This window comes from Platichthys flesus, chromosome 9 (assembly GCF_949316205.1).
Source record: "Platichthys flesus chromosome 9, fPlaFle2.1, whole genome shotgun sequence".
In the NCBI taxonomy this organism is placed as follows: domain Eukaryota; kingdom Metazoa; phylum Chordata; class Actinopteri; order Pleuronectiformes; family Pleuronectidae; genus Platichthys; species Platichthys flesus.
In genome coordinates, this window is record NC_084953.1 from 8,021,768 (window position 1) to 8,048,438 (window position 26,671).

Below are 26,671 nucleotides of genomic sequence, written 5' to 3' on the forward strand. Positions count from 1 at the left end.
AGATTCTAAAACTCTTGAAGGATTTGAGGATCCCTGCAGAAAACCTGAATGTCACAAAGTTTTCTGTTTTATATGAAAGTCATGTCATACACTGCTGTTTACAAGGTTCTACTATATTTATTGTATTCTGGTGCCCAGTGTATTTGCGTATGGGGGGGCATGAATCATAATGTAATAATATATGATGAAAATAATAGTTAGGCCCTTGTAGATGAATGGTATGAAGTGTTAAATATAAGGGTAAGAAATAATACTTGTTTCTTTAAACCATCATTTCAACTTTATTTGGGGATTTGAAAGTGCATACATGAAAAATAATGTCCTGAAGTAGGTAAAGTCAAGTTTTACACCAACAAAATGTTTTTGTTTTTTTTTTCAGATTTGACTCCTAATTGAAATACAAGCTATCTTAATACCTGATAAAACACAAAAAAAAAAATTCTTGCATAATCATTACAGTAAATAAACATTAACAATCACATTATTTTCTCACAGCAACAGGCTTATTAACTAAGGGTAATTAGATGCTTTGAATCAGAAAGACCAATCCATACTGTCACATTAAAAAGAATAAAAGTCAAAGTTACAGAAACATTTTTACAGATACTATGCTGAATTAGATGCATGAGACAGTTAGAGGTATTTCATCATATATGCACAGCTCCAAAAAACAAGCCTTTCTTAACATATCAAGTCCCTGGATTTCAAACAATTATAAAAGATGATAACTAATGTTTCATCTAACTCAACGTGAAATGGAGAACTAACAGGGTATTATGGATGTTCTATTTGACAAACGTTACGGCTCGATCCCACCGTGTAATGGCACGAAAATGGAAGAAAGTTAATGGGGGTTGACAAGCCATTTAATGGCAGCTGAGCATAGTTTCATTGCAAAAAATGGTTTCTACCTAAACTCCTTCTTCTTAAAGTGCCTGTGTTATTCTTTACCATGTCTGTATCATATCGCTTTCATGTTCATGTTAAAGGTCAGCTAAATTCTAAAGGCCAAAGTCTGCAGCAAAGGGGAGTTCATATTAACTCTACCCATTTCTAAACCATTCCCAAAGTAACCATTCTTACACATATAAAACCTAACCTCATCATAAATCTCCAGCATATAGAGAAAACACACCACCTGCACCTACATAACCGTACCTGTGTAACAACCTGTTCACCACATAGAGCGGTGATCTACACCATTTCTGCAAAACGCTGTAAAGTGATTGACTTCTAATTTTGAACACCATCATATCTCCTATTTGGAGAACAAATGGTTCTGAACATTCAGTTCAAGTATGTTCTTTAGTTAATCTTACAATATCTGAGCCAGGCAGTCAGAGTAAGATTAAGGTAAGCCAAGTAAAACCACTTTATTAAGGTTTTGGAAAGATGATGTCATAAAAAAACAACCTGCCCCTTCCCCTTTTCTTCTCTTTCTGGATAACATACTACTTTCTGTATTGTCACAGAGTATTAGCATTGTTTCTAACTGTGTCATGCAGAATCATTCCTACCGAGGAGGAACTATATTACTTCTCTCGGAATTCAAAGCAGCAACAAGACAATCTTCTTATTTAACACAACATCACATTGTCATTCCTGAATCTCCAGTCTCCTACATGCCCTTCGAACAATGTCCTTCTCCAACTCACCCCACTGAGCCTTACTTGTCTCATAATGCCAAACAAAGGCTGATAGCAACCAAACAACTTAACTGATTAATCTTCCATTCCACACATCTATGGTATCCAGCACAAGACATACATTTAACTTCTTGCCTACCTCAGAAAGATTTCATTTTTGCGGGTTTTAGTTAACCTGCTTTAGGGTAAGGGTTAGGGTTAGGTTATGAAGAATTGCTTTAGACAAGAACTTCTTCACATGATCTCTTAAAAATAAGAGACAAAATTTCAAACCAAAGAGTAAGGATTTCTTGCAGTATTTGAAAAACTTGAAAGTACATTATGACACACATTGTATTATATGAGACACCAATTACCCAATTATTCAATGAAACAGTAATACTTTTTGTTAACGAATAGTTTTTGTCACGTTGGTTAAATGTTGTTTGCACAGTGATAAAACATTTAAGTTACAAAAACTGACAAAAGAATTACAAAAGGGAAAAAAAGACCAGATTGTGCACTGACAATTAAAATATACAAGGATGTCATGACTTCACAGAACTACGGACAGTTTATCTCACATCAGATTCCACAGAGAAAAAAAATGACTTGAACACTTGTACCAGTGCATTAACAGTGCTACAACATTTCAATCTCATAAGCAACCTGTCCATATTTAGCACAACCACATGTCCACCTGCTTCAGTAGTAGGGTGGATGTACATGAAGACAGTCGTATTATCTCCACTTCATGGGAGATACTAATGTGCAAATACAATGCTTTCAAATCTAAACTTCACAGAAACAGTGGTGTTATCTGTTTGTGCATCTATAAGCTCCACGTGTTCTCTGTATCCATGCTACAAAACGAACTGGGAAATGTACTGTTTTTATTTTAAAATCACAATATTAAAAATAGGTATGTTTCCAATGATGCCCTTTATTTAACACTTAATTGTGCAAAAAGTTGAAAAATAAAACACCTACACTTGGATTTCACGTGCCAGATGTGGCAGAGTAACTATGGGATTCAGAAACAGTTTAGTAAACATCCTGCAGTGTGATGTCAGAAGGTAATGTCTAAGTCATATGTTGCTAAAATTGTCCGTGTGCTAAGTAGACTACACCACTGCTACATAGTCTAAATATCTATTTATTTTTGTCCATGAACACAGGGTCTTACAAAACAGTGTGAACAGTCCGACATTTCAAACTTAGATTCTAGCTTTAACGAGAAACAACATCTAGGTTAAATGTCCTGCTTCCACTGCCATCTAGTGGTTGTGGCTCACTCCTGTACAATGTAGAATTTGATATTTTACTGTTGTGCAAAACTATATCACAAATGATTGTGGTCACGAGCATAGCAGACAACACCCAATGGGAAAACTTTTATTATTCGCTTTAGAGAGAAGACGTAATTGTGCCGCTCACACTCTGTGACCGACTTCTGATCTCAGGGAAATGCATTTAAAGGAAACTAGAGCAAAGATCGCCTTACAGCATTCATGGAGACTAAGAAAAACTTTCCCAGAACATGGCCAACCCATCAGAGGGAGGTCTTTTATAGCTGGTGATAAACTTGTTACCAGAACCAGTATCCAACCAGTGCCAAAGCAGAACCCTATTTATAATTAGATAAAGATATAATATCTAGGGTACCTATCTTGTACACAGTGATAGCGTGCAGAATCGAACATTAACACATTTTCTACTGCCACACAATTAAGAATAGGACACATTTGTCCAACTCCGTGGCAATAAACAGTCAGAAACAATTGATAAGTTCAAGTGAACGTACGCAACAAGCACATATTAGACTGAGGACCACTAAAGATATAAGTGCATCTAAAGTGACTCATTTAACAGGACAAAAACATGGAACAAATAAATGAAAATGTTCTGATCAAACCAATGTCAGAATGTGAAATCAATTTTCATGATTAAATGGGCAACAAAAGTGACAATGCTAAATTAAACGACAACTCTATTATAGACTTTACTATTTCTTCCCTATAAAAATAGTTTTAATATTTCATTGTAACCCACAAGCACCACTTCATCTCCACTCAGAAAGTGCACAATCAAGTCCCGGTCTCCGAACCCGGGCTGGAGGAATCTGGGTGGTCTTGAAAAGGTAAACGATTTAGCTTTAAAGTGATATTTATTATGCTAGACATACTCTTCTACGTAACCAATTTGAACATACCTCACACTAATGAAGTAAAGAAAAGGTATGTTCTGCTTCTATATACCAACAGTTTTATCAAACGAGTGAATTTCAATATCATAATATTTGCTTTTTGGTCCACCATAGCTGGAATCATACCTTGTTCACTAGTAGCTAACATGGCTACATTAGTCTGGTATATATTTTAATTCTCGAGTATTCCAGTTTGCACCTGTACACATGAGGTGATGGTTAAATTCGGGTAAATTACACACAATTGTCTATATGACAATTATTTGATGAATCTGTATCTACATTTACCTTTTGATTTAATTCTACTGTTAAATGTCTTTTAAGCATTGGACCTTTTCCTGAGATATTTCCTAATGCTTGAATGTAAATGTGATTTCCACTCATTAACTCATCTCACAGTATCTTGTTTATACAAAGTGTGATGTAAATTCAATGTGACAGGCCACAGGGGAATAAAATCTATGTGACGGATATAATTTTATATAAATATATACCTCCTCTACTATGACACTACTTAATGACACTGCAGTATTGTAACTTTGTATCGTAGACTCAGTGTTTGGCTCAAACTTGTCGACCGTGATTATGGCTGAAATAAAAGCACTGAAAGGCACTTTTTGATAATTCCCTACAGAACTGGAAATGTATAAGTCTTGTACAGTATATTATCACTTCACATCAGGCTCCGTACCAGTAATCAAAGCTCTCAAACCACTGACTCTGTAAAAAACCTATACACAGCTCACCTGTTTGCCTGTGCCTCACGTCGGCTGCCTCACACTAAGCACCCCCCCATATATCAAAATACTTGTGAGTGTTAATGAGTGAGCTTAAAACAACACAAAGGATGCAATTGATTGTCACATTTTTCTTAAAACCCAAAATATATGAATGAATTCTTATCTAATTTTCTTTTGTATGTCTTGGAACATGTACACAATTAAGAAATGGCGTGGGTTTAACTGCCATTGATTGCCGAAGCTTCTGTGGAAACCACAATGTCAAAACGGATAGAAACGTATCACAGCCAGCAAGAATATAACTTTTATATTTCTAAAGTTAAAGCTATCAACCAGCAATCAATAAGTGGAATAATTGTTACATAATGTTAATTTATATTTTATTTTTCTTGTGCTTGCCTTTCAGGAAAATCTGCTGAGTTATTTTGTCTTTGCATTAATAGATAACTTTCATTAATATCTCTTCACAAAAGTAATATACTGCAGATATTAAAAACGAGCAAACCAAATCAGATTGTGCTTATTAGTTTTAAATCAACTTTGTAATAAGTTTTTAAAATTTGGATCGCTTCATCAATCGCTACATTGATAAAAATGTACAGGTTTGGGAAACTTGCTGACTCTGTACTACAGTACTACAATATTTTCAGTACTACATCAATACTGCTGGAAAAGATCAATTAACGGTTATATTCTGTTAACACTCAGTATTTAATCCCAGTTGTGTTTGCAAATGTCAATTAAATGGGATTTTTAACTTGAGGAACACAGTACGTGTTGTTCAGTGATGTGTTTTGTTGTATCATACAGAATTATTATGTATCCAAATTTTAGCACTGACAATGTGAAAATTCTGATTTTGTGACAACACTAACCGGTAAAGAACATTGAAGCTTTGGGAAACCGCCATCCGAGTGGCATGCTGGTGTGTCTCAGCTGGGCTGCTGGCTGAGAGCGGGCCAGGCCAGGGTTACATTCAGCTGCTGGTTGTGTTGGATCAGGGACGTGTGTCGGTAGTGGAGGACCAGCTCTCTCAGAGATGAGTACAGGTTGTAGGGCTCAGCGAAGCCATAGCCTGTAGACGTCCTGTAGATCACACAGTGCTTCACCTCTCCGTCCGCACTGTATGAAGATATTTAAGTTTACTTGAATATATAAATAAATCTCAGCATTTTAATGTGCGGCTTGATTACATTAATATGTTGAATCAAGTGGTCAGTTGGGGATTAAGAGCTGTAAAACATGGTGACTGGAAGTGTGGCTTTCTGACATTGTTCTGGCCTGAACAATGGTGCTGATGGTGCTGCTGCAGTGACCTCTAGTGGCTGTGAATATTGTGTGTCTGCGCAAAGGCTATAAATACCTACAATATGTAAATATGAAGGTACTTACACAACCGAGCATGCAAAGGAGCCTCTCTGTGTCTGGCTGTCTCTGATGAGGAAGGTCCCGTCCCTCCTCCCCTTCAGCAGCTCCTCTGCCTCTTTTCGTCTCATACCACCGACGTACCAGCTCCTCTCCTCCTGATGTGTATCATCTGCCAGGGTGTACAGGCTAAAGATGGGAAGGAAGTAGGGTTAGATTAGTTGGAAAATATACAAATAACAGCTGAACCTACGTTCTTTGTGTCTTTTTACATTTATCTTAACTGAACATTCTAAAAACGGTTATATAATCTGGCACAGCCAGCTGTATATAAGTACTGCTGCCAAATATAGGTCATGAAGAAATGATGTAGCCAATGTTTCGATTGATCAAATTCAGATTCGAATTTGTCGGTCTAGTATGTAAACACACAAGGAATTTGACTCCAGTTTAGCCTAATTTTCCTTATACAAATAGATATACAGCTAGGGATGAAAAATAATAAATATGTTTCTGTGGGATGGACAGATACACACATTGATGCAATACGTATCTACATATATAATATTGTTTACAGCATGTAGGATTTACATTGGAAATTATGTACAGCAGGCAACATTTATTTTGGAAGAAACTGTTTTTATGTCTGTCTGGCATACAGTGCTCTGTAGCACCCCCCAGAGGGGAGAGGGTGTAACAGGCTGTGTCCACGCTTTGATTGATCTGCACTGATGTTTTCTGACTCTGGACTCTGTCATGTAATGTAATGATACTATAACTTTTGGCTGCCATACCTTCCGTTTGCATATGTGCTAGTGCATGAAGCCAAAAGACAGAGTCGAGCTTTGCTTCAGGCTTTAGCGAGAGATAAAATACAAACGATTACTAGCCAGAGATTCCTGACATTGCAGAGAGATAAGTTGCATGAATGATGATACTCACTCCTCGTCTTCTGTCCTGATACCCAACCAGTCGTTGATCTGGCTCTGCCTGGTGCCGTGCTGGGTGAGCCATCTGAAACACAGACCCAACAGTTAGTTGACAGCGATGTTTGGAAGTTAGCTGTGTCATCGGTATGTAACCGTTTAACTAAACTAATCTCATGTCCACTTGTTAGCTTAAAAGTACAAGAGACCTTCTCGCCCCTAATCAGTCATCTAGAACGTAAGGTCATACTTTTTTACACTTACAGGAGATACTGATCTCTGATTTTCCTGAGCTGAACAAGGTCGGGTTTCAGACTGTTGATTTTCCTGTCCACTTCCATGTGAGCCAGAGCCTTTCTTCTCAGCTCGTCCTCCAGCTTTTTCCTGCTGTTGTGAATCTCCTCCACCCTCGACTGCAGCTCTTCAGGGTTGTTTTGCATCCTAGGAGTAAAAGAAGGAGCAACTTGGGTAACAATCTAGAGTCTGTTCATTTGCTGTGTGCATGCTGAAAGGGTTATGTAGTATTTTCAAGCCTCTGTACTGGTAACTGCTGTGGCTCGAGGCTTTGTGATTTCAGTTTGTCCATCCCACTCTTTTGAATTTGATATCGTAGCAACGCCTTAAGGGAAACTTTGTCAAATTTGGTACAAACGTCCACCTGGACTCACAGATTATCAGGTTAGACTTTGGTGGTCAAAGGTCCCTAACCTCGCTAAACACTTTTTGGGGAATAACTACTTTCAGTCTTCATTAAATTTATCAGGCAGAGGCATTCGATGATGAGACTATTTAGTTAATTTATTATCTGTAATGAAAGTAATTGAGAATACATGAAAAGAGATTGAAAGTGAGGGAGGAGCATGTTGAGATTTGGAGGCCTACCTGTCTGTTTCTGTGCTGCTGTTCAAAGTGAGGAACATGTTGATGTATTCCTTGCTGTAGCGCTCTTGAGTTTCACACTCCTCCTCGAAGATCCGAATGATTTCACTGAACGCCTCGATGGCTGTCCGCTTGCTCTGCAGGTCCTCGAATGACAAAGAAACAAATCTGTAATATTCTGTATGTGTGTAGGGCCTCTGCAATCAAAGGCATGTTGCTCTTATCCAAAAACATCACACGTTGACATATTTACAGTTAAAATATGCCTCAATAATTAGGCTGTTGTTTTACCTGGGAGGTTCGGTTAAACTCCTCAAACAGATGGTCATACTCTTTGCTTTTTTCTTTGTATCGATCCTGAAATATCCTCAGCTGTTCCCCAACTGCATCAATGTCAACTTCCATCACAACCTGCTGCTGTACAGACAAGAAATGTAAGACAAAGTCCAGTTTAAAGATCTGGTCTTATTGAAACTAGCATGACACAAGGTTTGTCACTTTGAACTAGGAGGGGTCATGGTGACCATTTTTCTTTTAACTTGATGTATTAGTAAAGTCCCAACATTGACAAATATGAATCTGTAAGATACGAGAGGACACTACCCACCTGTTGGTATCTGGATATGGGGTAGAGTAGCCGTATGTCCAGTTTGGAATTGTATATCGCTAGTGATTTGTTCTGGTAATACTGGATCAGGTGCACCACAGATGAAAAGGCCAGTGGTTCAGAGAAGCCATATTTGCCCCCTTGATGGAAAATCTTTATCAGTCTGTTGGAAGCATCTTTTCTGTTGAAGAGAAAAATATGCTGCAAAAATCCTCGCAAAAAAAATGTGCAACAAGACCATATATTACATACTTGCCTCTTAAAGTAGCTCAAGTTGAATCAAGAGGAAAACCTAATTATTTCTCTCCTCTTGTAGGATTTGTTAAATCAACATTTCAACTGTTTTTGCTGTGATTTATGAAGACTCATTCAATTATAAATCGTACATAATCTTATTTTTGTCAAATGTTCTCATTAAACATTGTGGTTAGTGAAATTCCAAGTGGTCTACAACCTTAACTAGTGTCTAGCAATGATCAAAGGGTATGATTCAATAGGTCCAGCAGGGCTGTTGTGGGTGTGGGATATATTTAGTCTAATGTTGGCAGAAAAAGTCAGCATCACTCTACAGGGTGAAATTACATATATGTAAATAAAATACCTTTATTACATGGTTTAACTTGCATACTGTTTAAACACCGAACCACAGTTCTGCACAGAGCCACACCATGATGCTATCATCCAACCAAAACTGTATCATGTCTCCGTCCACGTCAACACCTCATCCACATGAGCTGCGAAGTGAAAGTAGCTCGTCAGCATCTTTAGTCCTCAGTTACATTCTAGACTGGATCAGTCTATCCACAGAACTGTTAGTAAGAGTTTCAGCTAATAAAACAATGTTCGTACTTGTGCTCGCAAATGGGAATAATATCCATTTTAGGACTTATTAATAGCTTTGGGTCATTGAAGCAAGATCTGAGTGTCTGGTGAGAGAGATGCCGTGTAGACAGCATTGAATAAAGTTGGAGTGTGTCCTTTCCTTCAGACGGATGAAAGACAGATGACTGGAAAAATTTGACTGTGCAGACGGTGTAATGTTGCTTACTGCTGGAGTCTGCGCCAAATTCTAATCAACAAAGCTTTATATCTGAAACCTCAGGACATGTCTGTCTTCATTCAGCTAAAATTAGACAGAAATCAGGAAATGTATTAAGTTACACTTTAAAGCCAGTATAACTAAATTTACATTTTGAATCCAATAAACGGAAGTGAGACTTTGAAACCAGTAAATAGCAGACATCTGTGCATGTCTACAACCATGTTATGCAAACACTACTGTACAGAATGCTAATAAACAAACTTGGTGCATGGATAGGACATGAGTCAGGAAAAAACCAGGAGATTTTGGGGCAGATAAGGGAGTTGTTTTTAAATGTCTTCAATATTGCAAGATGGGACATTTTCACCAATATATTTTGATTTAAAAAAATCAGGCAGTTTGTGCAATTTGGTTTGACTTTATTGAATTTAAGGGGACTGTTGGGTTTTGGCAGGGGTATGCCATCAACTGACTGCTTCATGCCCCCCTTAACCAGTTGTACGTAATAAAATATACCCATTGGCTAACCTTTCGATGTGACGGACAAATGACAACTGTTTTAATTGTGTGCGTGCGCTTGTCACAAAATCCTGACGGAGGATTTGTGATTTTCATCAGTGATAAGACTCCAAAGTATTTACCTTAGTGTGAGAGTATATTCCCCCTTCACCCGACTGGAAGCGTCTCGTACCAGGAATGTGCCCTCGGGCGTGTTTCTCATCATCTCATTTACTTCCTCTCTAGACAATACACAAACGACTTGCAAAGTTACAAACAGTTCATGATTGAGGTTTAAGAAAGGAACTCACAAAGTTTTATTGGAAAATTTGTGACAGAAAAAATGAGTTGAAAGAGTTTTACAGAGAAAACATCAATTCATCAGCACACCTTGTGAAAACATGCAATACCTTGAGATGTGTCCCCAGTACCAGTCTGCATGGGACAGCTGGTTGTCATCAACACTGCAGTTGCACGCTGCCATCGCTTTGGTTATGTTGTTCTTGGGTTGAAGTTCTGAGCACAGAGGACATAAATAATATAAATCACAGGAACAGGAACAGATGAATTAAAAAGGAGTGATTTTATGGCTTCAGACGAGTCATATTTATTATCAATATTTTCCTTTTTTTCACCTGAGCAGGATTGTCTATCTTAGCCTACATCTCCCTTTGTTCCCTTTTCACACATGGTATAGCAATGTTTGTGTTGATCAGCACACATCAACTGGAAGGATTCAAAGTACTGTCTGTGTATTGGGTAATAGTCCCCTAGGTATATAACCTACAAGGCTGAAGTTTTGCTTTAAAAAAGACAAAGTTACAAAATAGGAGAAGCAGTAAATAGATTAGAAATATGAAGGATGCTATAATAAGGGAAGGTAGTAGGTGCTAATGGTCAACACCTAAGAGCATACATTATAATGTGATTAAATATGTCACAAAACATATGCTACAGTTAAGTTAGTGCAGAGTTAGTGATGTCGGAGCATACCTCCTTCCTTGTCTAAGTTGTTGTTCAGGGCAGGATACACATCCTCATGATCAACGAGTGAAGAAAGATCCTGCAGAGAGGCAGTTAGGGCACGGGACCGAGCCTCGCTGTCATTGTGACCCAACTCCGAAAACTCTGAAACATCAAGCATAGGACTTCCCAGTCTTACCCCTGATGTCAGTGCAGGCCAGTCTGCATGTGGCTATCTGCACTTTGTGGCTGTCTGTTCAGTACACACTGCTGGCCCACTGACAGGGCCTCAAGAGGGAGATACCGTTGTGTTGCTCAGCCCTTGCACCATGTTGGGAGACTCTGTCCAGACTAGTCTGCTGACAGGTGACACTGTCTGACTGCCTAAAATACCAGAACTGGCACTCCTCAACACTCGGGCACAGTCAGCCAGAGTCATTGCTGCTTAGTGCCCGACCTCGCCTTGCCTCGCCTCGCCTAACAAACAACAGCTGTCTTCAGAGAGATGCCATGTCGGCCTGAAGGACCGGAGCTGATACGGCACCATTTCTGTTTGTGTTTATCGTCCGTATGTGAGTCAATGTGGCTTTAGGGAAGTTTGGAAAGGCGATAACATGTCAGTCAAGCATTTTCTGAAAGCATTGCATTCACGTGTGAATTGTTTGTGTTTCCCAGTAAGTGTCTTTGCACACAGGGGCTGGTGCACATGTGTATCAAGAGGCATGTTGTGGGCGATGAATGTAAGTCATCCCTTCAGCACTTGTCATGGCATGCCTGGAGATGCATTATATTGCTGCTGGGTGCGCAGTTTTATGTTGGAGGAATCATATGAATGCTGTCATGAAATTAGAAAGGGTTGACACTCTTTAACAGGGGCCCTTGAATCTGTAAAATCTCACCTGGTATAGAAACCTGAGAAAAGCTTGACACCAGCAGCCAAACCCTACAGGACATAATGCCTCATATTTGCTGATTTGATTGAAAAGTAAGTAAAAAAAGGTAGTAATTCATACTTCTAGAATACTAACTGGGTTTTAAGTTATTTGTATTGATTAGATATTTCTTACTGCAATGGTTTAGTTGTTGTTTAAGTTCAATCCCTTTATTTTTGTTGTAAAGACCAAGAGATTTGGGTATAAGGCAAAGGGAGATATTTTTCAAATTCTATTCAAATGAGTAAAACTATTGTAACAAGTGTTTCTTGTTGCCTAGGTGTTGCCCATTCTCTTGCCTGTTAAAACATTAAATATCTCTGTAATTAAAAGGGATAAACCAACATGAGGACCAGAGACCGGGAGAAGGGTGAGCTTTTTGAAGCAAGCAAAGAGGGGAAATCAGACACTGGGCATAGCAAATTCAACAATTGATGAATGCTCTGAAAGAAAAAGGAACCACTGTTTAAGCTGAGCAACAGACCTCGCTCAGGTCAGCCGAGGACAACATCAGCGAGTGATGACAGAAACATTGTGAGAGCTGTGAAGAAAACCCCCAAAGCAACCGTCAGTACCACCAATCTCAACGGAGCAGGGGTGAAGTGCTTCCATTTAACCCTTTGAGACTTTGACAGCAGAAATATAGATGCCACGCAAAAAGATGCAACCAACTTGTCAGCAATAAGAATCAGAAGGTCCGATTTGCAAAGAAGCAAAAAGATTATCTGCAACTCTCATGGACCTATTCCACGGCAATGGATAGAGCAAAGAGTCGAGCAAGGCAGGATCTGCTCATGGTCCAAAACACACTAGCTCCTCTGTGACGCACGGTGGAGTTGGTGTCATGGCCGCTCAGGGACTGGCTCACTGATATTTATTGATGATGTAATCCCGTGTTTCTGATTCTTATGGTAGCACAGAAAAATTGACAGAGAAAAAGAGATCCAAACTTATTCAGAGCAACCTAAACCCACAGCTAACACGGCAATGGACAAGAATAGTTTAGACTGACTATGAAGGGTGAGGGTTAGAATGCAACAGTTTTGAATTGTTAGTGAGTAGCAGGCTTGATGCACAAAATGCAAGCCAGGGTTATTAAACACAATATGGAATGGAATTAAAGTCTGTCCCTTTACTCTCGTTCATCAAAGTTCTGATTCAAAAGGTTCTATGTCCTAATCGGTCAAACATAGATGTAAAATATAATAAATATAAATAAAACGTATTCATCTTTTGATCTCATACTCAAAACTCCTCAGTCTACAAAAAAGGAGTATCATCACACAAATTGAACATAGAAAAAATAGCTATTAATTTTGTGCATAGACAAGATATTAGAAATTCCACTCTCTTGCACGGATATAAAAGTAACATTTAGGAAATCCCGAACCCTTTTACAGTTATAGTTTTTTTGATAAAGCACATTTAATGTTACCTTGATCTGCTGGTGAATGCTCAGGCCTAGTAGCCACGGACATGTCTGTCAGCTGCTGGGATTGGTTGAGGGGTGATGACTTCATCACAGGAAATACAGATGGGTGCTGAGGATTATCTCCCATATGGACATTGCTCTCCTTGATGACCACAGTCCTTTCCCTGAGGTGGAGGGATGCTAGCGACGGTATTGTGAAATCAGCTGATTGGAGTTTGTCCTCCTCTGTGCAGTCGTCGCTGTCGACTGGTCTGAGCTGGAAATCCTCTTCTGCCATTTCTACAAAACAGACTGAATGGTCCAGCTGGGCTTTATTGGGGTAGTGAAGCAGCAGGAGGCAAAATGCTGCAGGGCTGTTGATCACATACTATCACCTAATCGATACATTCATGGCGGAGAATAAGGAAGGCGATGGTGCAGAATTCATGGCTGCCCTGTGTTGTGGTGGTAAAGCACGTTCCTCAGCCTAAACTCCTGGTTTAACCACATCACGAAACAGAGTGATGACATTGCAACTAGATTTGATATTTTCCTTAATATTCTGGGGGAGGTTTCTGTTTTCAAGCACAACTTTGCTTCAAAGTCACTGGCTTTAACAGGGTTCACGCCCTGGAGCTGATGGTCCTAGTTATTGAGCCTTAAACCCACTAAAGAGCGATGAAGCAGGACTCATTCCTCATCAAGGACATCTCCTCAATGTCAGAGGACCTGAAACAGAAAAGGCACAAAGTTATCCACATTGTAGAATGTGAAGATTATTGAAACCATGCCCTGCAGGTTAAGAGGTCTGTATTATCACCCCTGTCAGCCCTATCCCCCCTGACTCTACTGATGTACAGTGTCGTCATAGTTATTTAGGGGCAGTGAACCCCTTGTTTAGAACCATTCCAGGCTTCACTTCCTGCCCAGTGAAATAATGATAAAATGAAACTTTAAACAGTGTCAATCTAAGCAGTTGTAGGTTTTCCTGCAAAATACACTAAAATGAATGCTGACTTTTTTTAGGGGATGAGTTACACAACTACGCTGCTGCACCGTTATGCAATTGATTACAAAAAAAATCAAGTGCAAATTAAAAAAACATTTTGTAAATATTAAATTACAGTTTGCTAGCTTTGCTTTTACTGCAACTGATAACTAATGAATTCAGCAATCAATCCATTTCCTTGACTTATCAGTTTATCAGTAACACTATAAAATGAGATGTATACAATTATCTAGGGCAATGCTCAGTATTTCCTGTCAAGTTTCACATGCTTGTTTTCCCTAAAGAATACCTTTATAGTCTCAAATATCGTGAACAAAACAAAACCTGTGATACTGAGTTACGACATGATAAACAGATCATGAAGGATGATGAGTCAACATACTGGTATTCCTTTAAAATGCTCAATGGTTTACTTTTCTGAGTGACATATATAGAATATTGTCATAATCATTGTGAAGAAGCTTCTTTTTCGATACAGCTGGTGAGAAACTCCTCGATCCTGTTAAATCTTTTGAAACCAGAAGTCATCTTCAGAAAAAGGTGCATTCATATTAAAAAGGTGCATTCATATAAAACACAAAAGAGGTTAATCTGGTAATAAAACATCTGCTAGTTTCAACAGACACTATGTTTTACCAGGATAAGTGCAAACACATTTAAGCACATTAGTGGTGACAATGAAAATCATGTTACTTAAGCTCTCTGAACAGCGCTCGTCCTTATTAAAAAACATATTGATTTTTACACTTTGAATGAAAGTAAAAGGTGAAAATGGAGCGTAAAGGATATTAGCTTTGGGAATTCTGGGATGTCATAGGATTTTGCTTTTTGGGAAAGCAGGGTCAGCTGTTTAATACAAAATTACTGACCGTGTTATATCACGTAACCCATTACATGGTTAATAATTCAGGAGGACTGCAGTTAAATCCTTTTCCTCTCAACAGCATCTGGGATTAGTCAGCGGTTTATTATCCTTCTATACTCTTTGCAATGTGACGTCCCCTTGAAGCAATGTGAGTTGCTCTGTGAGTGGAAACTGATTTAGATCATGATTTTGATTATTATTTATAAATCAGTTTTGTTTTTTGTAAACATGATTCCCCTAATCCTGTTTTCATTGATGGTTTTAACAGAAAATAGCTAAATCTTATTTTCTGTATAACTGTAAAGCGCAAAAAACATATGACCTTTGATTCTGCGTTATTAATAGATTTCAGAAAATATTTTTAAGTGTTGACTGATTAAAGAGCTTTTAAAATGTTGTTCAGATTGATACAACATATTTATTCTGAATGGATGTTGTTCTGTACAGAATAATATTTCAGTTTATTTTAGTAAAGCCGCATATGGTTGGATCTAAATTCATTGAGTGACACAACGTTATAGATCAAAAGTCAAAGCGCTGGAAAATGGCGTCGGCATTAAAGTACTTCCAATCGTACGCAGCCATGAAGTGGTGATGGCTCGATGTTCACGGTACATTGTGTCCAGCTCTTGTTGAAATTGTCATTTTCTCAAACAATATCTTGCGATCTTTATTACATAAGCAAGATTTTTTTTTTTTAATACTTGTCTCTGAGCAACAAAAAATGCTACCAATGCATTCGGGACAAGGCACAGTTGAGTTTCGACGACATTAATACATTTTTGTGATATTAATATGTTGTTTTAAATTTTTTGTAAGTCAGAAGATTGTGCTGTTTTAAACTAGATTAGTTAATGATGACCTAATAAAAACACAGTCAATGACGTTTACTGTATTATTGCATTGGAGGATCCATTAGCAACGGTTGGAGTTGGTTGGAGACCTTAAAATCTCTCTTCGTACGTTGCACACCAGTGCTCAACTGAAATGTCAAACATTTTTGGTGTCAGCCAAATGGAAAATGTCAACCCACCATCTGACAGATGATGCAGAAGGTATTAATTGTGCCGATGATGACTGTACTCCAATCGTGTTTTTGTTTTTGTTGAATATCTAGTCATGGTTTCTTTTTGATCAGTGTTGCATCCCCGAAAATGAGACAGCTGACCTACGCCATATTTCCCCACCACCTTCAAGCCTTCCATCGTCCTATGTCTAAGCTTGAAATGACGAAGCGGCTGCACAGAACTTTCAACGCAGTAACTTCTGCTGGAGATAACATCCAGATGGCTTTAAAGGAATTAAACATCACAGAACTCAGTACAGGACAATACGCACCTACCTGGGTTAAGACAGAAGGGACCGAGCGGCAGGATAAGCCAACGTTCCATCGACATGCGTGAAGCGGCGAAGAGAAGTGGCTGGACGCACACGTGGCTCAGATCAAACCAACCACCGGCCTCGGTCCTCACGCCATCCTATGTCGTCCCCCGTCCTCCCCCCCCACACTCCTCCTATCCCGTGCCGCCTCTCCTCCCATGTCCTCCATCTTTTAAAGATCCTCTCCACTTGGTTGTTGTCCATCCCGTCTGAGTGGCACCTTTTCCCACGATGCCATTCCTCTGGTATTTCCCCTCGTCTTCAGCGGTACATCTCATGTCTTCATGAAAAATCAAGCCTTTTTCCAAGATATACTCCACTTTGTCTCTACATTCACCTGATCTGGCAAATGAAAAAAATTCCACTGATCTTTCAGGTACTTTATAAAAATCTATAAAAAACATACACTAACCTGAAAAAAAATCTATAAATAGCCTCTGTAAGATTTAGAGCATTTGCAGGCAAAATAAAAGCAAAAGTAAAAGTTAAAGCACTACTCTGAACACTAGTAGTCTTTTTCACAGTTTGAGAGCACAGTGTGGATGCACACTGGGGGGACACGAGCCTGAAAATGAGTCTGTGGGAAAAAAAAGTCCTATATAAATAAATAATGGAAGGATGCCACTGTTGCTATACAGAGCAAGGGGCTTAGTGATTTCCTGAAATCCTATTGGCCGGTGTGTTGCCATGTGCTCAGGAGTCAGCAGAGATGCTACTAACAAATCAAGGAAATGTTCTAATATTAGACTGTATGTATCCAGGCAGCGGGAGCCCCTGACCTCTCAACTCCGCCTGCGCTGCGTTCCACTTCACGGATCAGCATAATGAAAGAAGTGGTGTGGAAGTAACTGGTTAAAAAAAATGTAGACCAAACAGCAGATACGGACCCCCCCACACACACAAAGAGACACACACACACACACACACCACCACCCCCTTCCTGATATCCCAGCCAGTGCAGTTACACAGCAAGACGTGTTCATTATTTGTTCAAATTCATACATGTTGTGTTTTTATTGGAATTTTGTCAAATATCTTTGTCATTTGGGTGATATTTAATAAATATAAAAAACCGCCTATTTCCAGTAATCTTATACTGAGAGCATCTGCTGTAATGTAATAAAAATAAAAACAAATTGTGACTGATGCATGTTTGCTTCTTTATCGCAACATGCAATCTGCAAGTTATAATTCAAATATATTCAAATATATCGTCTTCGCTCGACAAACCTGAAATCAGATCTTGTTGGAACAATATTTGCATAAACTGTGATGCAGCGGAAAGAAGAGACCGACTGAATAATGAATGAATTAATTTCATATTTAATGTTACTAAGCTCACAATATTCTCAAATGTGTTTTCAATATTCAGTTCCCATAGATCATGTGCGATTCAAATCATCATGCATCTCTTCTGGAACTCATCTTTTCCCTGTTAGACCGTTTTTTGCTCCATTCACGCCAGATTATGTCATTGTTGATCTCATGATTACTCTTTCTATGCGCAGATGATTTGGTCGCACTGCACTGCCGGTCGGCAACAGCTGGTGAGTGAATGCAACCGACACAGTGCTGACTCGCTTTTAATGACAAGAAGGTTTTAAGAAGTTGGAGATTTTACATCAATACATTTCATGTGTTCAGGTGATAAGGTACTCTAATGTATAAAGATCCGTTAACACATACACTTGGAGTTTTTTATCAATGAGATCATGATCTTAATGTGTTTCTATAATTTATTTTATCGTACTAGTTATATATTATGAGATATATAATAACATAGAAAAAATTGCTTAATTTTAGGCAGATAAAGAACTTAAAAAATAGAAAAAAATTCATACATTAGAAAGCTAAATGACGTAAAACCATTTCTTGTGTTGTGTGATTTGTCAGATATTGGTTGCTGTCATTGTGTGGGTGTAGGCATGGCATTGTGTGGGTGTAGGCATGGTCATCTTAAACCACACAGACGCACAGATGTAAATACACATTTTATTTAATTTATTTTCACTGTACATTTGTATTGGACATACATGAAGCTCAATGCTGTCATTACAGTAATAGATTTCACATTCCAGTGTATATTTGTTTATATTTAAACAGGATAAATACATAAAAAACATCAGGTTGAGAAAGTTCATCCCAGAATCCATGACATGATCAGGGGAAATAATTTTCTCTGCTGAACTGTTGTACCCTTCACTTCCTCATTGTAAGGGCAAGAAACTCCTTTCTGGTCTTGGGATCGTCATGGAATTTTCCCAGCATGACACTTGTCACAGTACTGGCGTTCATCTTCTGCACACCTCTCATCACCATGCACATGTGACTGTGATGCACAAAGGAGATTATTAATTACCTCCATTCAATAGCTGACCTTTGAGTCAGGTCATAAATCTAGATGATCTCAAAACTAGTATCTTTGTGTATCACTTTTCTCTTTTTAGGTCTAGCATAAAGACAAAAAAGATGTCAATAATTTATAAAAGGGTTAAATACTCACACAGCCTCAATCACCACTGCTACTCCCGCAGGCTCCAGAGCCTCCGAGATGGCTGAGGCGATCTGCTTTGTCAGACGCTCCTGAACTGTGGAGAAAGATGCAAATTCAAACGACTGTGGGTACATAAAAGATTAATGTTAATAAAATCCAAAGAGGAGTACAGCTGCTACAGTTGCTTGATTAGTCAATAGCAAGACGTTTTTTATAAGGTAATATTTTGACTACTTTAAGCAATGGACCTAAAACATTTTATTTTCGGCCTCACAAATATGAAGATCCTAGAAAATCAATTGTTACCTTGAAGCCTCCTGCTGTAGATCTCAACAATTCTGAAAGACAAATAAAAAACAAATAAAATTAGTGTGTGTGTGTGTGTGTGTGTGTGTGTGTGTGTGTGTGTGTGTGTATTTGTGTATGTGTATTGTTGTCACCTACCTTGCAAGTTTGCTAAGACCAACCACTTTCTTGTTAGGGAGGTATGCTATGTGAGCCTGAAATATTAAATACAACATCATACTTTGAATATCATTAACAATCCACATTATGCATAATTAGGCCGAATCAATCCATATTACAAATCCGTTGAGCTTTTATCCCCCAATTCATGCTTATTACAGATATATTAGTGCTGGTGTGGATGTGAGCACATAAGAAATTGTAATGTATTAATCTCAAAGTTCAGTTTAAGTATATTTAACCAAAATCACTCAAACTGTTTCCTTGTATTATATAAAATGTTTTATTTTATATCTACATTAAAAAAATCAAGCATTCAGATTTGTGAAAGATTTCGCAAGAGCCCTTAATTACCTTGCCGAAGAAGGGCACCAGGTGATGTTCACAGAGAGAGAACAGCTCGATGTCCTTGACAATCACCATCTCCTCGTGGTTCTCGTCAAAGATCGCGTCGTTCAAGATGTCTGTGTGAAGATTGAAAATTTGTTTCATATAATAAACAGCAGTGGATAAAAGGATGAAATCAATATGACAGAGTCACAGATTTGTCTACTTGTTAAGACCTGGCCTTTAGCACACAGGTTCACAGACTATGGTAGTCTGTGAACCTATTCATGTGTCACAGGAGGAAATGAAACCAGGACAATAAGCCTTGGACATATTGTGGGGTTGAAAGCAAAAACTAAACCATAGCTACATGATTGTAAATGTACTTTTGATCTTATGTTTTATGAAACGATGAAATGTTTCAAATAATTTTGCGCAACTTTAGCACTACTCAAAGTTTTGTCATCATCAGTCACATAAATTGTATCCTTTTAGTATCCTCACCCTGGTAGGTTTCTTTGTAGCCTTTGGTGAGGAACTGCATGGCTTTGGCTGCACGCAGCGGTGTCCGGAGGAGTCCCTCTCGGCCCACGTCCTCTCCAAGCTCACTCAGTATGGTGCTGTAGGATTTCTCAATCAGGGACCGCTTTTCCAAATCTTCAGCTTCCTTGGACTCTTTCTCCTTGCCCAAGTCGTTATGTGTGGACTCGATGCGCATATTCAGGTACTCGGACACAACTTCGTTCATCTCTGATGCGTTGTGATACTCCATTCTCAAATGTAGCTCGACTGCAACACAAGACACTGCGGGATAAAATGAAACAGGCCGGTGGTTCGCTGTCAGCTGAGTGGTGTCGGAGAGGATGTCGCCGTGGTTTTTAAAGTCTGATGTGGAGGCCTGAGGCAACAGCATCAGGGCAGCCTCAAGACACCCATGCAGAAGAACAAATGTCTCCATTAGAGCTTGTGAGTATAGTCCACACGGACAAGGTACATTATTAGCACACAAATCAATTTCCAGTCACTTGCATGAAATGCCACGGAGCATCGTTTTACTGATCCTGTGATTCTGAATGACTTTAAATGCCTAGAAGTCCCATGCTCCGTCATGAGGTCACAGAGGCTTGTCTCGAGTCTGTGGAACAATCAGCACTCACATGCGAGTCTTACCGTGGCTCTGCAGCCTCGATTGGGCATTGAAATTTATTTTAATTGAGATTAAAGGAGAAATCTGAAATACAACCCTTGACTGTCTCACATGGTTGGACTGTTCAGTTTTCCCATGTGTTTTTTTCTCAATGTTTTGCATGCTCTCTCTTTTACCAATACATCTGTCTTTGTGCATCTTGAGGACAAGCCCTTTAGAGTCTTTAAAATATTCTTTGTGCTTATATGGATTGAAGGAGATAGTTCAAGGCACATAAAATGTCCCACTGACAAGGTTTGTTAAATGATTGACCTGTAAAACGACTGACCTATAGAAAATACACTCCTGTTCAAAAGTTTGGGGTCACCCAGACAATTTCGTGTTTTCCATTAAAACTCACACTTTTATTTATCAAATGAGTTGCAAAACGAATAGAAAATAGAGTCAAGACATTGACAAGGTTAGAAATAATGATTTTTAGTTGAAATATTAATTTTGTTCTTCAAACTTTGCTTTCGTCAGAGAATGCTCTATTTGCAGCAATTACAGCATTGTAAACCTTTGGCATTCTAGCTGTTAATTTTTTTAGGTAATCTGTAGAAATTTCACACGTGTATGGCATGGCGTTGCAAAATAGAGTGATAGCCTTCCTTATTTAAAATCCCATTTACTTTGTACAAATCTCCCACTTTACCAGCACCAAAGCAGCCCCAGACCATCACATTACCTCCACCATACTTGACAGATGGCGACAGGCACTCTTCCAGCATCTTTTCACTTGTTCTGCGTCTCACAAATGTTCTTTGTGTGATCCAAACACCCCAAATTTTGATTCGTCTGTCCTTAACACTTTTTTCCAATCTTCCTCTGTCTATGTCTGTGTTCCTTGACCATATCAATCTTTTCTTTTTATTGGCCAGTCTCAGATATGGCTTTTTCTTTGCCACCCTGCCTAGAAGGCCAGCATCCTGGAGTCGCCTCTTCACTGTAGAAGTTTACACTGGTGTTTTGCGGGTAACATTTAAAGAAGCTGCCAGTTGAGGACCTGTGAGGCGTCTACTTCTCAAACTAGAGACTCTAATACTGTATACTTGTCTTCTTGCTGAGTTGTGCATCAGGGCCTCCCACTTCTCTTTCTACTCTGGTTAGAGCCCATTTGTGCTGTTCTCTGAAGGGAGTAGTACACACCGTTTTACACACAATTTCCAGTTTCTTCCTAATTTCTCGCATGGAATAGCCTTCATTTCTAAGAACTAGAACAAATGTGACGCTCCAGATACTCAACTAGCTCAAAGGAAGGCCAGTTTTATAGCTTCTCTCACCAGCTAAACAGTTTTCAGCTCTGCTAACATAATTGCACTAGGGTTTTCTAATCATCCATCAGTCTTTTAAGGACGATTAGCAATCACAATGTACCATTAGGACACTGGATTGCTAGTTGCTGGAAATGGGCCTCTAAACACCTATGTAGATATTTCATTAAAAACCAGACGTTTCAACCTAGAAAAATCATTTACCACATTAACAAAGTATAGAGTGTGTATCTGATTAATTCAATGTTATCTTTCTTGAAAAAAACGGTGATGTTCTTTGAAAAGTAAGGAAATGTCTAAGTGACCCCAAACTTTTGAAAGGTATTGTACATTCAATTGTCTTCTTTGTCACGGTATTGTTCTTTTGTGCAACATTCCTGGAAGCCAATGGACTTTTGATTCTCTGCCTCTCATGTACAGTGATTTACAGATTCCACTGTCCACATGATATCTTTCAAAGCAAATGCTCAGTCTTTTCAGTTCTTTATTGAGTGTTTTTTCTGTGTGTTGTGACTGAAAACATTGTCGATTTTGCACTGATTATTCACGGCACGCTTGTTCTAACATTTCAAAAAACTTTTATTTCACCTCATTTGCTTCCAAGCCTTATTGGTAAAACTCATTAGAAGCAACATATTAAAGATACAAATACCTTCTAATGCATCACTTTGTCACACTTTGTCACAGTTGGTTCTCAAAAGACTGTAACACAGAATCAGTTACTATACAATAGAATTGCTAAGCTCTGTGGTGATAACGATACAGAATCCGGGTGAAGCTTTGCATGTGACGGCGCGATTTGCATTAGCTTGGAACATTTCATTTAGAACGCTTGAAATTTCGAGGTAGAATTCAGTTTAAGTACATCCCGAACATTGACCTTGACTCGTACAGGGAGAGCACACTCTGTGTCTGTAGCATCTCAACACGAGGCTGGCCTTTGTGCTGCTGTCTGTCTTGTGCTTTGGAAAAATCCTGTTATCTACCCAAATCTTACGATACTTCATCGTGAACCCAGCACACCCGTCAGAGCCTTGACCACATATATTAACGGTTAATGCACTGAGACATTACTTGGTTTTATGGTTTATGTAACCTAATACCACTACGTTTCATTATTTAGAAAATATTTAAAAATATTTTTTTAGAAAAGTTGTCAGCTAATACCACTATTACATTTATGATATGGATCATTTAAACTCTTAAAAACTGCCAGTATAGTAAAGGTAATTCAACGTGTGACCCTTTGTGTTTAACTCTGGTTTAATAATAATGGGAGTGTTTTACAATTTAAGTCGTTACAAAAGGGACAAACACAGCATTGTGTAGTATATTTTTAATCTTAAAATACACAACAAGACTAATGTGTGAATAAATCTTGGCAAAGCACTGATTAACCCGGGTTCGTTTGAGGCAAAGTTAAAAATTCTCTGCATTGGTTAAGCTCGTAACTATTGTGCTTTATATATTCCTAATGTTTGTACTTTGTAATTCACCATATGTAAGGTATGTCGAAATATATGATTACTGATAAAACACTGGATCATGAACTGTAAACTGAATATTTGTGATTGTTTAAGGATTTGCTAATTGGAAAAATATCTGGACAATATGGAGTAAGGACGTCCATAAGTGACAGGTCAATTGTAATACAACTAATCATTGATATATTTTACAGCCTAAGTAAATGTTTTTACAAATCGTTTAATGCACAATGAAAGAGAAATTATGAAAATAATTTACAAATGAAATATTCATCCATCATAACATTTAATAAAATAAAATAAAATAGTTAAAACTGAGAAGTGTTTAATAGATAAGAATGCAAACAAATTTTATATAAATATCAATCAATCAATCAGTTTTTTTAAACAATAGGGATTAACAAGGTGCAACATCTCCTGTCCTTAACTCTCAACAGAGTATATTGAGACGCAGTAACTTCAGCTCTTGGATGGAGTTATTTTCCAACAATCAATAAATAATTTCCTACAATTGGAAGGGTATAACTTTATTTTTAGATATGTTATATATTTATTGACTATTATAAATGTTCAACCCTTAAACACAGTTTTAAAGCATGACTGTTAGAAATAGCATTTTAAACAACTGAGGATATGTTGTCAATTCTCAAGGATAGTTGCTATAAATTGATACTGACATTGACCGGTAAACTGTATTTGTATATTTTTACAGTAATAGTGAAAACTCAGTGAACAGTCAGTTGTTGTTTTATAGAATCATCATTTTTCAGAGACAGGATTGCAGCCGGCAAACCTCATATATGACTCTGCTTAAAGTTTATTTCAAACCCAAACTAATGTTAATACTGGCTTCCCCTATTCTTAATGATGAACTAAAGGTACAGAGACAAATCCCTATGCATTTGATTGGCCTCTGTCTTCATGGTGGTGTCATATAAACTGCATGCAAACTATAAAATTAGGTTTGTCTTTGTCGTAAAGAGAGAAACACACAAGTTGCATCCAGTTAATGGGCTAAACATTTCTTTTATTGCATATTCACAATTATTGGCTGTAAATGTAGGATGGTTACAAAAAATGACAAATGTTTAAATAAATAAAGATAAGAATACTCATACTGTATTTGTGTGGGATATTTGCATTTCTTGCATCTGATACTTTTAATCAATTACAAGGCTGCAAAAATATAATTTAAAGTAAACTAGCCAATAACAAAAAAACACAAATAAAACATACGTGTTAAAACACTGTACAATTCCCTGTTTAACCGTGTGATGAGGTAAAAAAGTATTACTTCCTCATTGTGAGGGCGAGAAACTCCTGTCTGGTCTTGAAATCGTCGTGGAATCTTCCCAGCATGACACTGGTAACGGTGCTGGCGTTCATCTTCTGCACACCTCTCATCACCATGCACATATGACTGTTTATGCAACAAAACAAATACAACAGTTGATTAATCTTATGTTTACACCAGCTTCTCAATGTTGAATGTTCTCCATTAATCCTCCACACGTAAAAATAACACGGTGCAATTTGTGAGAAAAGTCAGGACCATGATAGAAAAGAGGTGAATACTCACACAGCCTCAATCACCACTGCAACTCCCGCAGGCTCCAGAGCCTCAGAGATGGCTGAAGCGATCTGCTTGGTCAGACGCTCCTGAACTGTGGAGACATTTTGAGAATGAATGATAAGCAAGGACAAAGAGAGACAGATGAAGAAATGAATCTTAGTCGAATGTTTTACCTTGAAGCCTCCTGCTGTAGATCTCAACAATTCTGGAAGAAGGTAAAAATAGAGAATTTTATACATGGGTTTGTGCGTGTGTGTGCTTGCCTGTGGGTTGTGTGTTTGTTTCTTGTCGTCACCTACCTTGCAAGTTTGCTGAGACCAACCACTTTCTTGTTTGGGAGGTATGCTATGTGAGCCTAAAACACAACAATGCAGTTTGTCAGGGTACAGGCTCACTAAATCTCATGAAGAATATAAGAATCTGCTCCTATCATTATAGCTTTTGTAAATGTAAAGTAAGAGTTTTATAAGAATGTTGAATAGCTTTGTTATTAAGTTACCTTGCCGAAGAAGGGCACCAGGTGATGTTCACAGAGAGAGAACAGCTCGATGTCCTTGACAATCACCATCTCCTCGTGGTTCTCGTCAAAGATTGCGTCGTTCAAGATGTCTGTGTGAAGATTGAAAATGTGCTCCATATAATAAACAGTATTGGATCAAAGGATGATATCAATATGACAGAGTCAGAGATTTGTCTACTTGTAAAGACCTAGCCTTTAGCAAACTATGGTAGTCTGTGAACCTATTCATGTGTCACAGGAGGAAATGAGACCAGGACAATAAGCCTTTGACATATTGTGGCGTTGAAAACTAAAAATAAACTATAGTCACATGATGTTATCAAAATGTACTTTTGATCTTATTCAAATGTTTTATGTAAACATGAAATGTTTCAACTCATTTTTGCGAAACTTAAGCACTACTCAAGGTTTTGTCATCATCAGTCACATAAATTGTATCCTTTTAGTATCCTCACCCTGGGTGGTTTCTTTGTAGCCTTTGGTGAGGAACTGCATGGCTTTGGCTGCACGCAGCGGTGTCCGTAGGAGTCCCTCTCGGCCAACGTCCTCTCCAAGCTCACTCAGTATGGTGCTGTAGGATTTCTCAATCAGGGACCGCTTTTGGGATTCTTCAGCTTCCTTGGACTCTTTCTCTTTGCACAAGTCGTTATGTTTGGACTCGATGCCCATGTTCATGTACTCGGACACGACTCCGTTCATCTCTGATGCATGGTGATACTCCATTCTGACCAGTTGTTCGTCAGCAAAACACTGCAGGATACGATGAAACAGGCCCAGTGGTTTGCTGTTGGCTAAGTGGTGTCAGAGAGGATGTAGCCATTGTTTTTAAAGCCTGATGTGGAGGCCTGAGGCAACGGCATCACAGGAGCGTCAAGACCATGCAGGAGAAATCAATTTCAA

General features: G+C 38.5%; 3 protein-coding genes across 5 annotated transcripts; all 3 read right to left on the reverse strand.

Moving 5' to 3' along the window:
• Positions 1-273: 273 nt before the first annotated feature.
• On the reverse strand, positions 274-16,548 carry LOC133961216 (phosphatidylinositol 3-kinase regulatory subunit gamma-like). Of its 3 annotated transcripts, none has more exons than XM_062396256.1 (12): positions 16,411-16,548; positions 13,219-13,923; positions 10,882-11,016; positions 10,299-10,404; positions 10,032-10,130; positions 8,349-8,529; positions 8,033-8,155; positions 7,745-7,887; positions 7,127-7,303; positions 6,879-6,950; positions 5,964-6,125; positions 274-5,693 (listed from the first exon to the last, which is right to left on the reverse strand). In XM_062396256.1, the coding sequence occupies exons 2-12, from the start codon at positions 13,490-13,492 to the stop codon at positions 5,504-5,506; spliced, it is 1,662 nt and encodes a 553-aa protein (XP_062252240.1). In that variant the 5' UTR covers positions 13,493-13,923; positions 16,411-16,548; the 3' UTR covers positions 274-5,503. The 3 variants fall into 3 exon arrangements, with proteins under 3 accessions (XP_062252240.1, XP_062252239.1, XP_062252241.1); XM_062396255.1 differs by having other exon boundaries at positions 8,033-8,158; XM_062396257.1 differs by lacking the exon at positions 10,882-11,016 and having other exon boundaries at positions 8,033-8,158.
• A 1,988-nt stretch (positions 16,549-18,536) lies between these two features.
• Positions 18,537-20,506, reverse strand: LOC133960962 (GTP cyclohydrolase 1 2-like). Its single transcript, XM_062395855.1, has 6 exons — positions 20,239-20,506; positions 19,762-19,871; positions 19,387-19,442; positions 19,249-19,280; positions 18,952-19,036; positions 18,537-18,777 (listed from the first exon to the last, which is right to left on the reverse strand). Exons 1-6 carry the CDS (start codon positions 20,504-20,506, stop codon positions 18,648-18,650), a joined length of 681 nt encoding a protein of 226 aa, XP_062251839.1. The 3' UTR covers positions 18,537-18,647.
• Positions 20,507-24,968: 4,462 nt separating this feature from the next.
• LOC133960961 (GTP cyclohydrolase 1 2-like) lies at positions 24,969-26,494 on the reverse strand. The gene is made up of 6 exons (XM_062395854.1): positions 26,227-26,494; positions 25,751-25,860; positions 25,551-25,606; positions 25,425-25,456; positions 25,258-25,342; positions 24,969-25,098 (listed from the first exon to the last, which is right to left on the reverse strand). Exons 1-6 carry the CDS (start codon positions 26,492-26,494, stop codon positions 24,969-24,971), a joined length of 681 nt encoding a protein of 226 aa, XP_062251838.1.
• Between the last annotated feature and the right edge of the window lie 177 nt (positions 26,495-26,671).

What these genes read in the sequence shown, in the direction of transcription:
- LOC133961216 (XM_062396255.1), bottom strand. Translation starts at nt 13,492, where the DNA reads ATGGCAGAAGAGGATTTCCAGCTCAGACCAGTCGACAGCGACGACTGC. An exon ending in CAACTTAGACAAGGAAGGAG is followed by an intron (nt 10,405 to 10,881) that starts GTATGCTCCGAC and finishes CTCTGTGCTCAG; the next exon opens with AACTTCAACCCAAGAACAAC. An exon ending in ATCAGAGATCAGTATCTCCT is followed by an intron (nt 6,951 to 7,126) that starts GTAAGTGTAAAA and finishes TCTGTGTTTCAG; the next exon opens with ATGGCTCACCCAGCACGGCA.
- LOC133960962 (XM_062395855.1), bottom strand. Translation starts at nt 20,506, where the DNA reads ATGGAGTATCACAACGCATCAGAGATGAACGAAGTTGTGTCCGAGTAC. An exon ending in CTACAGCAGGAGGCTTCAAG is followed by an intron (nt 19,037 to 19,248) that starts GTAACAATTGAT and finishes CTTTCTCCACAG; the next exon opens with TTCAGGAGCGTCTGACAAAG. An exon ending in GCAGTGGTGATTGAGGCTGT is followed by an intron (nt 18,778 to 18,951) that starts GTGAGTATTTAA and finishes TGTGCATCACAG; the next exon opens with TCACATGTGCATGGTGATGA.
- LOC133960961 (XM_062395854.1), bottom strand. Translation starts at nt 26,494, where the DNA reads ATGGAGTATCACCATGCATCAGAGATGAACGGAGTCGTGTCCGAGTAC. An exon ending in GGTCTCAGCAAACTTGCAAG is followed by an intron (nt 25,457 to 25,550) that starts GTAGGTGACGAC and finishes ACCTTCTTCCAG; the next exon opens with AATTGTTGAGATCTACAGCA. An exon ending in CTACAGCAGGAGGCTTCAAG is followed by an intron (nt 25,343 to 25,424) that starts GTAAAACATTCG and finishes ATGTCTCCACAG; the next exon opens with TTCAGGAGCGTCTGACCAAG.